The 15046-nt window shown below is 38.9% G+C and overlaps 1 protein-coding gene across 1 annotated transcript in view; it reads left to right on the forward strand.

The window, feature by feature from the left end:
- KPNA1 (karyopherin subunit alpha 1) overlaps positions 1-15046 on the forward strand; it is a 58074-nt gene that overhangs the window by 25254 nt on the left and 17774 nt on the right. Inside the window, exons 7-11 of the mRNA XM_066175497.1 lie at positions 2294-2382; positions 3657-3756; positions 4309-4472; positions 5620-5698; positions 7889-8014. Coding sequence (XP_066031594.1) covers positions 2294-2382; positions 3657-3756; positions 4309-4472; positions 5620-5698; positions 7889-8014 — 558 coding nt within the window. The remainder of the gene's footprint in view (positions 1-2293; positions 2383-3656; positions 3757-4308; positions 4473-5619; positions 5699-7888; positions 8015-15046) is intronic.

The following is a 15046-nucleotide window of genomic DNA, read 5'->3' on the forward strand; positions in this document are numbered from 1 at the left end:
AAATCCAGTCAGTCATTCAGGGTCAGATTGGATTCTTGGATTAAGCGATTATCACTCTTATCAGCCTTATAAATAGATATTGTTATAATGGCAGAAACAAGGACCACAGACAAATGAAACAGGGCTTCCCTGGTTTTTACCTGCGTAAGGGTGTCTGGGCAAGGAGATTGTGTCTTCGTACAAAATTACTCGCATCTTCAGTGAAAGAGAATTATTCCAAATTCTAATTTCTTTTCCCCGCAATGTGTTTTCAGAAGATTCACAAATTTATTTAGAGCTGTCTAAAATCTTTGGTTCGTTCTTCAGGCTTCTCCTTGCTGTAGAAATGCAAATATTGGGGTGAGCAACAGGTGTGGCTCCATAAAATTCTAACATGAGTGACATGTGGCAGGAGATGACATATGTTCTGTCTCTTAAGCTAAATTTTTCTGGTAGCTGTTTTCTGTGCCTTGAGTCCAAGAGGCTGCCAGACCCAAAGTTAGGCTTTTTCAATAAACTGTTGTCACAACAGTTGTAAAAAGAAAAAGAATTAGAATGAAAAATTATGATGAAGATCAGTTTTGGGAAAACATTGCATAGTAGTAATGGCTGTGCTGTTTCACAGCACAGGTCAGTATAGTCTCGTGCCCTGCCTCTGACTGTGGCTGACAGCAGAAGCCTAGAAAACAGTAGAAAACAAAACAATCTAATCCTTCCCCAGAACAGTCGCCTACTCTCTTCGCAACTTGCAGTTTAATGGCTCCGATCCTATGCTGTTGTTGGTAGTACTGCTACAGAGGAGGAGCCTTTTTATTTTGTATCTAGCAAGCTGTAATCTGTATCTACATTCTGTATATGCTGCTGGTTTTAGCTGTATTCATTTTGAATGGTTTACTAGTAGATTCGGGCCTCTAGAGTGGTTGGAGTCTTGTTTTTTAAAGTAGCATCTTTTTGCCACTGTTTAAAAACATGTTACAGGAGAAACTTAATGCATTAAATTAATTGACACCATATTGAAAATGAATAGGTGTGTTTATTTCGTGTTATCCAAACCTTTCCTTTAGGTAAAAAAATTCAGCAATTCTGTCAGTTTTTTTAGAGGAGCATTTTATTTCACATAGGTATACAGAGAGGGAAGAACATGTTTATTCTGTGTGAGGAACTTGCTTTGTTCAGTTGGAGAAATAGTTATGCACTATAACTCATTTAAATGCAGCTAAATACATAGCCTTCAACTGAAGAGAAATTTGGTGAGGACATTCAGCTGCAATCCATGACAAATGGGATTGCTTTTGTCCTCTGTATGCAGAATTGGAAGTACTTCCAGTGGTTGTGTAGATATATGTTTCTGTAAAGCCAAAAGCCAAATAAGCCAAACGGATAAGCAGATATGTGTATCTATTTGATATGATACCTAGTCTTCTGCTACCTTGAAGTAAATAGCAAATATGAACTTCATAAGCTTTCTTGTGTGACAAAATATTGTAATTTGCATGGAATTCATAAAATTGCTTTTATACTTGACATAGACTATTTCTACTTTTTAAAGTTATAGCTCTTATCCTGGTGGACAGTGACATAAAAAACACCACTTGGCCCAAATGTATAAATCAAAACCAATTAAATCTTTTATTCTCATCGTAATTCAGAAGGTGGATTTCATGCTGCTTTAATTGTGGTGTTTTTGATCCTCTCAAAAGGAAGTTAGGGGTAGTACTGTTGTGCAAGCCCTCACATATGACTTAATCAGCAGCTCTGGTTCTGTCTCATAGTTTTATTGCAGCCCATCTGAACTCTTCGATTCTGAATACTGATTTATCTTGAACATAGATTCTCATTTTTATCTGTAACTGTGTAAACAATGCATGCTTTTATGGCTTCGTAGTAAATACTAATATGGGCTGTTCCACACAAATATTTTTAGGTAAATACAGACTTGCTTGACCTATGCTAAAAGCATCTGGTTTTAAATTAGCTGTGAACAAGGAGTGTAGAATTAGAATGTTCCTAAGCCTGTGGAGGTGAGCTCATCTCTTACATTGTGGACAGAGCAAGGGTATGTCTGCCTGCACATTCTCTGGAGACATACATGTTTGCTGTTATGGTATTCTTCTTAGATCTCCCTAAATATTTCTGATTCATATAACGAGCTTGAGTGTATACATGTAATATGCAACCAGAATGCATTCATTCCCCTTTTGTACGTTGTCCAGGATCTAACAGTGAGAACAGATTATCTCCCAACTCTAATACATATGTTAAACTGGTGGAATTTTGAGAATAAAAACAATTATTATTCTGTTTCTCATTGCAGGCAGTATGGGCTCTTGGCAACATTGCTGGAGACAGCACTATGTGCAGAGACTATGTTTTGGACTGTAATATCTTGCCCCCTTTATTGCAGTAAGTGTGTTTTAATATGTTTTCCAGAATTTTGCTTGAGCCTGATAAGACTGAAATTTGAGTTTTGCCTTGAAGAATAATGATACTGTTTTCTTTTGTTGTGGACTAGTCAGAGTTTTTAAAGGGGAGTCCTGAACTACTTTTTAAATAAAGGTAAAATGGAAACATGTTTTAGAAGCAGCTAAGCTGGAACTGTTTTATTCTACTGCAGTGTGGGTGGATGTCTGGGCTTATTTTAGAGTCACAGAATGATTTAGGTTGAAAGGTAGCTTTGGAGGTCATCTAGTCAAAGCCTTTCTTCATAGCAGGTGAGATCAGATTAGGTTGCTCAGCTACTTAACCAGTCAAATTTGGAACATCAGAAGTAGATTCCGTAACTACCTGCGGTAACCTGTTGTAGTATCTGACCATGGTGTGGTGGAACACACTGCTCTGATACCTAATCAGAATTTTCTGAGTTTTACCTTATGATGGTGACTCTTGTCCTCTCACAGTGCACTTCTGAGAAGGATCTGGCTTCCTGTTTTCTGTATCCACCTGTTAGAGTGTTGTTGGCAGCAGTTTTATCTCTGCTTCCACCATCTCCTTCTAAAGCTGAACAAATCCAGGTCACTGACATCCCATTTCGTGTCATTTCCCTAGCCTGCTAATCATCTTGATGGTCCTCTGCTTAAGGAGCCTATTATTGCTGGAACAATGACACCATCTTGTGTTGTCATGTCCAAATTACTCAGTCTCTGTCCTTTGCAGACTCTGCAGCAGGGGAATTCTCCTGTGCTCTCATAAAGACATTGGTACAGTGGGAGATGGCTGTGAGAAAAAGAAACTGAATTGTCACACTTGGGGGAAAATTAGGTCTTGCCTTTCTGCATTTTCCTAGGCCAAAGTGGGACCCATAGTCTGAGACTGACCTAAAAATGCAGTTTGGCTCTGAGAGTACTCTTCAAAACTACCTGCATGTCCTCCTCCTTAGAGTAATTTTGTCACAATTCCTGCACCTTTTTGACTGTTAATCTGCCATGTCAGCATCTAAGCATTTGAGTGAAATTTAGTGTAATGTTTACTGTTCGAGTTGGGATACTAGATTCCTGTATCTAGCATGTGTGTTAGTAGCCATCAAGGATGATTTTCTTTAGGATGTATTTTTATAGAAAAAAAATCTTATTTTGCCCTGGTCTATGTTAGAAAGAGTTTAATGGTTCACACAGTTAATGGGGTTACCTGGCTTTGAATTTTAAAAGCAAGGGTTGGAATTTTTTGTTGCTTTGTTTTAGATTGCTTTCAAAACAGAATCGTCTCACCATGACCCGAAATGCTGTATGGGCTCTGTCCAACCTCTGCAGAGGGAAAAATCCTCCTCCTGATTTTGCCAAGGTAGGAGATGCTTGAAAGAAAATGAGTTGTGAATTGGTGATAGCTTAATTATTAGTTTAAGGTGGTGAAACTTAATCTAAATGAGAAGGAATGTTTCAGAGAAATTGTGAAATATTTGATGTGCTTCTTACCAATGAAGTTTTTTGAAGTTTTTTGTTTAGTCCTTTGGGCGGACATTCACAACCACTGTTTTAACACAGCTGCCTGGTGACTTTTTGTTACTGTTCATGTACTGGAGATGGCTGTCCCATAGCAGTACAAAACTGCACATCTTGGCTGCTGTAGAGCAGCACAGGCACATCTTAGTGGATAAGTCTGGGTTTCATTGGCAGGTGTTGTTCTGTGGAGGCTGAGGAGTTGCTGTGGTGCTTTTCTGAGACATGCTTCTCCATGCGTGTCCTGCACTGAAGTGCTGGCTAGGTCTGAAATTTTTTGACTGTTGAATCTTAAGATGCCAGTGCCTAATCCAATAATGACATACAAAATTAGCTGACATAATAACAGATCTTCTGACCCTTTTAATTGTATGCATCTCCTTTTAATGTCTTACAGGTTTCACCTTGTCTTAGTGTGCTTTCCTGGCTGCTCTTTGTCAATGATACAGATGTATTAGCTGATGCCTGCTGGGCTTTGTCCTATTTGTCTGATGGCCCCAATGATAAAATCCAGGCTGTGATTGATGCAGGAGTCTGCAGAAGACTTGTGGAACTGCTGATGTAAGAAATCTGTTGCAAGCAAGCCTTACTCTGTTCCCTGACATCAAGAGTTTAATTAAATAGGTCTTGAAATGCTGTAATTTCCAAAGAGCAAGATTTGAGTTTTAATTTTACTTGTCTGTTCAGTGTTCTCTATTTGTCATGAGTAACAAAAGCAATGGAACTTTTCTTTTACTAATTTTGCTGTTTCTTAAGAGATTTTTTTCCTGCACCTAAGACCTACATTTTTGTAAAATCCATAATATACATTGACGTTTTCCTTGTGTCATTGAAGTCCATATTATAGTTACCTAAGAACGAAATGACCAAAAGGAAATCAGAGACAAAAATATGAAAAAATAGTTCAATTTACTAGAATTGACAATACCAGGGACTTGAAATATAGTTTATTTCCTCAACCCTTGCTGTAGAAGAGCATGTGCACACTTTGGTCAGTACAGTGTAGCTGTGAGAGTTGGGGGTCACAGAGACTGGCCTTGTCCAGAGCCATTGGTTCAGATCCAAGGCCAGGACATGGACCATTCAGTGGCCTAAGAACAAGGAATAATGGTTTTTGGTGATGTAAATAAAAAGACTTATTTAAGCCTCTAACATTAGAGCAAATGTGATGGTGGATTAATGAATGGAGCATATTGGCTCTAAGTAGCTTTTTATAAAGAAGTGTTTTCATTTGAGAAAAAAATTCCTTCACCTTTCCTATTCCAGTCCTGATTTAACAATGGTGATGGAGGGATGCATATGATGACAGAGGATGATCAAAAAGGGTTTGATGGGTTAAACACACAAATTTCTATCCCTGTTCTTCTGTCTCATTCTCAGCCTTTGTGTGTGCTACATTAAGTGTATTTTATAGTTGAAGATAATTACTTTTTCCTCCCAAGGATGCTTGGAAGTACTTTTACTCTGAAGTACTTTTACTCGTTTAATATTTTATTTGTATGCTGCTGAATGACATCTAAAGGTCTAAATATTTAGAAACCTTGGAAAGGCTTACCATTAGTTTAAAATTAGAGTGTTTATTTAGGTAGTGAAAGTCAAATTTATCAGGGAAGTTTTCCCCTGTCTGAGAGATGTTCCTTCCTCGAGATTGTGAAGCTGGAGATGTTTTGGGAAGGTTAATACTTACATTTTTCTTTGTCAATTTTAGGCACAATGACTACAAGGTTGTATCTCCTGCCTTACGAGCTGTGGGAAACATCGTTACAGGAGATGATATCCAGACCCAGGTATGGATTAACTTTCTCTTCTGTTGTACTGCAGTTCATCTTTCTGTTAATTGTGGTGATCTGTTCAAAAGCACCTCCTCTTGTTCCTTTTGAAACTTGAAAGTGAAGGTTGATGACACTAATTGCTTCAAAAATGTGGTGGTTTTCAGTTTTCCTGTTCAGTCCTGAACTGGTGATGGTTCTTAGGTAGCTGTGTCTGGGACTTTGTGGGCAGCTGTGCAATACCCCTCAGGGGTGGGATGTTTTTGGTTTATTTAAAGCAAGTCTGTCTCTTAGACTGAATTTTATGCTGAGTGATGTACGCTGGTAGTGCCATCAAAGGCCTGTCACATTCAGTGCTGTTGCCAATCATATGTTATGAATATATCGTATATGTGATGAAAATATGTCAAATTTATGATGAAAAACAAGTATCTGGTCATATTTTGGGTGGTGTGTAGCTGTGTCTGGGCATTTGTGTGGAGCAGCATCAGTAGGAGGCAGTGACTCCCACCCACCACTGCATTGGAATTAAACTGGAAGGCAGGAAACCTGGTGCTTCAGAGGCACTAGGTTGTCAACTGGGATGCTTCTGTAGTTCTGTGACTCTGAGACCAGAGGTAAAGATGAGTTTCAGCAGGGCACTGTTTCAGTATCTTATTCCTAGGAGGAAGATAATGGGATTTTTTGGTTGTTACCATATATTTTGTGTAGCTGAATTGCAGAGGCATTGTTGTATTTTTCTCAGTGGCATTTGTTTTGCAGATCAGTCATAAAGAATGATTGAGGTGTGATTTCATAATTTCATTAAAGATAAAACCACAAGGGATCACTAACTCACATGCAATGCAGGTTATTAAATACTGCATAAATCTTCGATTTTAATTAAAAAACAGTTTAAACTTTTTGTTATGCGTGATTTTTTCCAAGGAGCATACCATGAGATTTCCTAAAATTCTAGAGAACTGTAGGATAGTTTGATAATCCTACCTGCAGATTGTGCTATATGCTAAAAAGTGATACAGGATGCATGTAAAAATCAGTAATCAGAAGCAGAGCCCATCTTTGAGAGGTGATACATTTCTGAATAGGAATGCAACATACAAGACAGTTCTTTAAGAACTTTTCTGTAAAACCTTGGGGCACAGACTTGCTTCTACTTTTTCTCTCATTTTCAGCTATTAACAATTGCCAGTGCTTGAACACAGCTAAAACCATAGGTAGTATACAGGAAGAAAAAAAAATTGTCCCAGCAGACACCTGATAAAACCTTGAAACATAATCTTTGCTTTTTTAATATTAGTGGGGAGTGCAAGGATTTTAAGAATATGGAGCAGGGGGGATGCACGCAAGGGAATTATGTCCGCAGACTCCATGTTCAGAAGTCATGCCCATGGTTCAGCTTGACTGAAGTGTTTCCCCTAAAATTCTGTATTACACTGTTTTTTCTTTTTTCCAAGGTGTCTGCTTTTCGTACACAAGGCAAAACTACTGTGCTTCTTGACGTACTCTCCCATTTTTTGACTTCATTGTTAGAAGATAGAATTGAATTAAAATGATAGTTCATTTTTGCATTTTTTGAATCTTGTTATCCCCTTTTAGAGGCTCAAAATGTCTTTCACTATCACACGTGATATAAGGGTGCTGTCTTGCAACTTCCAAGTTCTGGGGCATTTACTTTTGTACTTTGGTCATTTGGGAAATGGAAATTTTGCTGCAGTTTTTCTGCACTGTAAAATTGCAGGGGTTTTACAGTTTTTGTAATTTCTAAAATAAGAATTGTCTATTCATAATGTTGCTGGATATAGTGCTGGTCACACTCTGCACCACAGTGCCAGCAGATGTGGAAAACAGAAGTAGTTGGCACTTAAAATTGTACAAAAATACAGGAAAATACCATAATTTTATTTTTGTTTGGTCAGAATGTGCTTAGTATCTTCTTGTTTTCAGATCACATGTAAATCATTATGAAGTTGTGATCTCTTATCTGAAAGGCTTGGTAGTTTTGCTCTTAAGTTTTCCTGCCAACATTTTATTTCTTAATTCTTGCTGGGTTTTTTTGTATATATTTAGTGGATTTTAAAAAAAAATCTCTGTGATCATCTAATGGGGTATGCTTTTTATATTTTCAAGACATTGTACTCCTTGTTCCTGTGATTCTTTATCCTAAATTCCTTCTAAGGTGTGTTTTGTTTTTCCTGTTGTATTCAGGTAATTCTGAATTGTTCAGCCCTGCAGAGTTTGCTGCACTTGCTAAGCAGCCCAAAAGAATCTATCAAAAAAGAAGCATGCTGGACAATATCTAATATAACAGCTGGAAACAAAGCCCAGATCCAGGTAACCTTTTAATTATGATCAGTAATCTTTGTCTTGCAGACTAGAAGGAACACAGGTGGTTTTTTGTGCATAAGGTGCAAATGTGTGTGTATGCACGGTCACAAATATATAACTACATACAAGAAGTATATTAATGTGTGTAATTAGAATATTTCAATGGCCCAGTCATCTCCAAATTCAAATAATTTAATTTTCTAATCCTTTACATCTTATAAGGGGGAAGACAGTCGTGGTAGAAAATGCCAAAATGTGGCTAAGCTCAAGAAAATTTTGTCTTAACTAATCTGCTTTGTGCTTTTGACAGTCACTAAGATACAGAAATTCTCAAGTATGAAAAGAATAGGCTACAAACTTTGAGAATCAAATAATTTCACATATTTCTTGGTTTTACCATCAGACACAGACATACATTTGAAAGTACTTTATTTCTGTTTATATTTTCTTATAATTCCTTTTATAATTTCCATAAATGGCTATCTAACACATTGTCCTGGGATTTGCCCTTTCTGATTACGCTAAATGTTATAATCCCTTCATGTTAAGTGATAGCACACAGAAGCAAATGAGTCCCACTCCCTTATGTCAGTCTTATGTCAATTAGGCTCCAAAGGATCAAATTGTTGTTCTGAGTCTGGACTGAGTGTCAGCCATCAGGAAGAATTCCCAGGACTTGTCTCCAGGTGGTATAAATGAGACACATGGAACATCTTTTCCCCAGAGAAAAGTCTTTGGCTAGATGAAGAAGAAACAGGTCAATATATTTTGTTTTCCCTGAATATGGAGTTTTGTTCAAGAACAGCTGTACTAGGGATTTTTTTGCTTATCTTTCAGGGATGTGGTTTCACCTGATGGGATGTCAGGTGTCCCCCAGAGCTGCTCTATGACTCTGCTTCTCAGCTGGTCAGGGGAGAGAAAATACAAGGGAAGTTTCATGAGCTGAGGTTAAGGACACGGAGAGGTCACTCACCGATTACTGTCACAGGCAAAACCAGACTTAACTTGAGAAATTATTAGCATTTATTACCAATCAAAATCAGAGCGGGATAATGAGTAGTAAAACTAATCTTAAAAGCACCTTTCCCCCACCCCTCCCTCCTTTCTGGGCTTAACTTTGTCCCTGATTCTTTTCCTCCTCTCCTTGGCAGTGCACAATACAATCAGTTCATCACAGGATGTTTCTGCCGTTGCTTTCTCCTCAGGGAGGGAAGTCCTTCACCTGCTCCAGCATGGTCCCCTCTGGGGTCACCAGTCCCACCAGCAAACCATGTGGTCATGGGGCCACGGATCCTGCCATGACCCTGGTGCAGCGTGGGCTTCTTGTGGGGTCACTGCCTTCTTTCAGGCATCCACCTGCTCTGGGGTTCTCCATGGGCTGCAGGTGAATCTCAGCTCCCCCATGGACCTCAATGGTCTGCACGAGGGTGTCCTGCCTCACCATGGTCTGCACCACGGGCTGCAGGGGAATCTTTGCTCTGGCACCTGGTTCACCTCCTGCCCTTCCTTCTGCACTGACCTTGGCATCTGCTGGTCTGATTCTCTCACATATTCTCACTCTGGCTGCAATTACTTTTGCCTAATAATGTTTTCCCCTTCTGAACTGAGTTACCACAGAGCTGCTATCACCATCACTGGTGGGCTCAGCCTTGGCCAGTTGCAGGTCCATCTTGGAGCCAGCTGGAATTGGCTCTGTCAGACATGGGGAAGCTTCTGGCAGCTTCTCACAGAAGCCAGTCCTTTAGCTCCCCCCACTGCTGCCAAAACCTTGCCATGCAAACCCAATACAAAGAACATTGCCTCATTCCTTCTCTTTTGCAGAAGTGTTGGAAAAAGATATTGTAGTGAATGACAAAATCGTGAAGGTTGGTTTGGAAGGGACCTTCAAGTTCATCTAGTTCCAGCCCCCCTGCCATGGGCAGGGATGCCATACAGTAGATCAGGTTGCCCATGGCCCCATCCAACCTGGCCCTGAAACCACACTTTATCTGATAAACACAAGTGTTTTCATCAAGGCAGTTGAATCATATTCTTATGTAAATCAAATTTAATTCTGAGATTACATTTTTCAATTCTTTTCTCCCTCACTGGATATGTAAAGTATTTGCAGAGATTGCAGAGGATGCATGAAAGTCTGGCTGGAGACATTTTTCTTTGAGGAATGGCAATAGATGTCAGAAATATTAGACTCTCAAAATATTTGTATTACTTATAAGTAACCTGGAAGAAACAATGTTTACACAGAAAGTGAACCAAGCCTCTTAATATATTGGCAGAAGTATCCAAGGCATACTTGTTGCCTCCGTTTTCCTTGGAAGGCAGCCTGATTGCTGCTCTTACAATGATGACTCTGGATTACTCATTCTGTATGATCAGAATTAGCATGAAGTGGTTAACCCTCTTCACCTGTGGGGAGGAATTACTTCTCTTTTTGCAGAAAACTTGCACAAGACTATGAAAAGGCTGCATATTTTCCCTGAGGAATAAGTGTATTGTACCCTTTGCAGGTGACACTTGGGATCTTTTCGGTTTACGTTCTCCCTTACAAAGAACATTCAGCTGTTAAAGGGGCAGCATAAAGCTTTAATACCTTCAATGGGGGCTTCATCTCAAAAGCATAGGAAATAAAGTTAATACCTTTGTGAAAGATACTTCAGTCTTTGCTAAGATACCTGAAATTCCTGAAAATGAGAGTGAGTGCTCATCTGACATTCAGAGGTCCTTACATTAGGAAATGAGTAGGCAAAATCCAAAACCTTAGGAAGGTGGAAAGCTCTGTAGGTCCTTCTCGTTTGATGTAAAGATGTGACTATGATGGGAGTGGGCCGTGAGGAAAGGAACCCCCTGCCAGTGTTATTTGCTCTGGCTTTCTCAGTCAGCATTTTGTTTTTACCACTGGAAGTCATGTTTCTTTTGTCAGATAAAGAGAATGATATGGTTGCTCAATTTAACCTTGGTAGAGCTCCAGGAATTTTGATTCTGCCTTTATTGTGGTTTGTGTGTTAATCTGTGGATTAGTTGGATTTCTAACAAAAGTGCTGTGTAAAATCAGCAACTGTACCACTGTTTTTTCCCCACATCAGCAATTGTAATTGCTGTGTAAAGTAGCAGGGCAGAGAAAATAGTTACTGCTACTTGTACCAAGGTAGAAATGTTTTTGCCTTTGTGTTTCTTGCAGTAAAGAGTCTTTTTTTCTCTTTATCCCTTCAACAACCACCTTTGAAACGCAGTATATTCTCTCTAGAGGGGCATTTCTGCTTTTTCTGGAAAGTCTAAGGGTATTTTCTGAGGAACGGTTCACCCAAATACGTTGTCTTAAGTTTGGGTTTTTTCTCAAGTCTGTTGGAGGGTTGCTTCAGGATGTGTAATTGTATAGGGATGTTCCAAACTTAAGAGCTTTAGAAAGCCACATACCTGTACAAGTCATTCCATAAAGACATACCAGAAGTGACACTGGAAAGTAGTTTTTTGTTAGTTCCATATTCTTGGTCTACTGAAGATACAGTTATGAAGAGTCCTAGAGGTAACTTGAATTCTAGTGCACCAAAAGCTATTTCAGTAGTGTATTCACTTCTGCAATTTCTTTGTAAGTATTCACTGTACCATATTGTCCTGTTTTCAAATGAAGAGGTGCCTGTCCTTGTTTGCACAGTACTCTTACACCTGGTATTCACTATTCAGGCACAAGTGAGGCTTTAGCTGAAGAGTCTTATCTGTATCCCTGGTAATCCTTGGTCTTCTAAACTGTTATCACATCTTTATTTGAAAATGAGTAAGGATAAAATAACCTCTTCTTCGTTGAAACAGAGTTTGCCTAATCTACCTGAACAAAATCATTAGTCTATGCATGTGTGTGTTTAGCAGTTTTTGAACAAAATCGTTAGTCTATGCATGTGTGTGTTTAGCAGTTTTTAAATGTTATAGTATTTTATCACAGATCAGCTGCCTCTCTGTTCAGAATAGTTCAGAATTGCATGGTGACTTGAAAAGGTGAGGTCAGAAAGGAGAAGGAAATTAATGCTATTAGCGATTAGTATTGCATCTTCAGTTCTAGCAGTGACTCTTTAAAAGTGCAGAAAAAGCCCTTTAACTCTGCATAGAAAAATACTTGTGATTATGTGCATAGAAGCTCTCTATCTCAGGAGTCTTGTATCAAGAAGAAAACAATGTCAAACAAATCACCAGAATACGTGTGGATTTAAAAGAATCCAGGTTAAAAGCAGCTGCCTTAGGATATGTCACAGACAAGGTTGGAAGTGTTGATGCATTTTGCAAGTCCAGGGAAAAAGAATGTAAGAAGCATCTTCTCAAAAGTGAAAGCTGTATTTCATTTAAGAGTCCCTCAGGTCCCATTCAGAGTAATTGATCTGCCTGCCAACTTCAAGCACACTCTTGCTTTGTAGTGAAAAAATGACTGCCCTAAGTGCATACTCAATTTAATCTATACTGACAGTTACAAAAATTAAATTAAAACCCAGTGTTTCTGTTTGTGAGCGGGATATAACAATTCTGGTAATGATGACATACTGCAAATCATGTCTATCATGAGGCCTTAATTTTTGGAACTGCAGAAAATTGCTCATTAGAGAAAGTTGTGAAGTAAAGCACAGTTGAGAATGCTCACAACATGCTTGATTGGAGAGCTCAAAGTCAGTGTTTCTTGGAAGTAAAATTGGCAATTGCAGGTGTGATTTCAGTGATTACCTTGTGTTGAAAGGAAAGTCTCATCGCAGATGTTTAACACGTTCCAGAAAGGCCCTTGATTCTTTAGTTTCTAGTCTCAACCTAGAGAATGCTGTGTGACATACAAGGTGTGATGAAACCTCCTTTCAGCTCCAGAGCTGATAAGTCTGCATTTCTTAGAAAATGCCTTTGAGGTATTACTTCAGACAACTCTTATTTAATGGCAAAATCATTGTAAACATTTGAGCTGGAAAGCACTTAAAGGATTTCTGAAGTTGAAAAATGCTGTTTAGTAAAATGTTTCATGAAGATGGTCATATACTAAAATGGGGAATAAAAGTGTAGTCTGTTTTTATCACTGTGAATCATAAAGGATAATTCCCATCTGGGATGAATACTTGATTTAAGTAAGTTCATGGGTGAACCTATTTCATCTGAGAGTTGAGGTAGTTTTTTTTTTTTTCTTTCTCTACATTTATTTCACATTGTGATGAATTAGAACATTACTTCTTGAGAACTGGTCTTTCTTACAGAAGGAATTCTAAGATACTAGATGCAGCTCTCAATTAAATTATTTATTCTCCTTTCTTCCCAGTCCCTCTAAATTGCTCAATAGTTGCTATTAGAGGTCATAAACCGGAGCAGATCTGTTCCACTCTCTCTCTCCATCACCATCCAGTGATGTTTACATTCACGATCTTTAGCCAGAAATCAGACAAGAATGATTTCAGCACATGATAATTTTTTTTACTTCTGCCTGGCATAGTAACCCACATTTTTGTAAGTTACCAGCTGATCTGACTAGTGTATTGTCGCCTCAGAACAGTTGGGATGTTAAAATTCTATGGAACCTTGGGTAGTGCTCAAGCCATAATCTAGCAATCCCTTCTGCACACCAAGAAGACATTAAAATATTTTGATGAATCTAATAGGTATTTTTCCTAACCAGTGTTAACAGACAGAACTATATTTGGTGTTGTCTAAGATTGCATTGGGTTACACTCCCTCCATCCACCCACTGTAAAGTATAGAAATAAAAAGTCAGAGGGAAGGACTTTTATATTCATCTCCACTTTCATACTGCCTACGATGCTGTTTGGTAGCACACTCCAAAGGCTTTCACTGCCATTTCTAAAAGATAAGGCAGTAACCTATCACTGTTAGATTTGCACTCCAACACAATCAAGTAAACTCTTTACAGCATTAAGGCAATGTAAATTAACATGCATGAAATGTGTGAAAGCGCATGCTAAGCTTTCTTTGGTGGCTGTTACTAAAGCACAGACAGTTTGGGGTTTTTTCCCCACCAGAGGTGGAAGAGAAAGCCTTTCAGAGTGTGTTATCATCAGTGCCTAGGCAACAGAAAAGTGTGGTGGAATACAGCAGTCTTTCCCCTCTTTATTTCTGTGCTTTCAAGGTTTGGGGTGGATGTGTATATCCTGATGCAGTAGTGATTGTCACTAAGTATAGTTTTTGTTTGTTAATTTCCTAGTTTGTATACAGCTTTGCTGTACTTCAGTGGATAGCTTCCCCAGTCAGGGAGAAGGGGAACTACATCTTCCTGGGAGTCAGAAGGAGAACTGCACAACTGAAGCTTAATCCTGACTGTCGACCCTTCTGAAGGGTATGAAAGGCTATCACATACCTCAGAAAATGTTCTGTGTCTTAACTTCGCAACCTGTTGAAAAGCTATGGAGGGCAGTACATCAGGCACAGTCTTCCATGTCTGACAGTGAAGACATCATAGGAGTTCTCTGCTCTTGACAGGTTAAGAAACTTCTCACTTCTTTTCTAACATACCCTAAATTTTCACAAGAACATCTGGAAGTCTGAGTATGGGTAGGCATGGTAGCAACAGGGTCTCTGCCATGTTTTTCCTCCTCTAGAGTTTCTTAACCTTGCAGAAGAGTGACATGGGCAGATGTAGCAAAGCACATATTGCGTGTCAGTTTTAAAAACTCTGGAATGAAATGCATTTTTACAAAAGGTGGTGAAAGTTACAAGCTCAGAGTTGTCACAGGCTCTTCTCCCAAACGACCCCTGGGGGCCACTCCAAAAGTAGTGCTGGGGACATGGAAAAGGAATTACATGATTCACACAGAGCTGTGGTTCATACAGGCATCAAGTTACCTTAAATATGAAGTGTGTTTAGTTTATGTCATAGTTTGCATAAGTAACCTAATAATCTTTACACGCTGGTTGTAGTAGTAGAACTTTAAAAAGTGTATCCATTAAGAGCAAAGTACGGCATTGCTGACAAGGTCATCTTAGTTTGCAGACTAGTGAAAGTCAAAGATAATTCTCTTCCAGGTTTAACTTGAAGTACAAAATCTGTTTTCAGGCTTCTGCATGCCT

The sequence above is a fragment of the Chamaea fasciata genome, unplaced genomic scaffold (assembly GCF_029207755.1).
Source record: "Chamaea fasciata isolate MVZ Bird 193981 ecotype frontalis unplaced genomic scaffold, bChaFas1.0.hap1 SCAF_2, whole genome shotgun sequence".
In the NCBI taxonomy this organism is placed as follows: domain Eukaryota; kingdom Metazoa; phylum Chordata; class Aves; order Passeriformes; family Sylviidae; genus Chamaea; species Chamaea fasciata.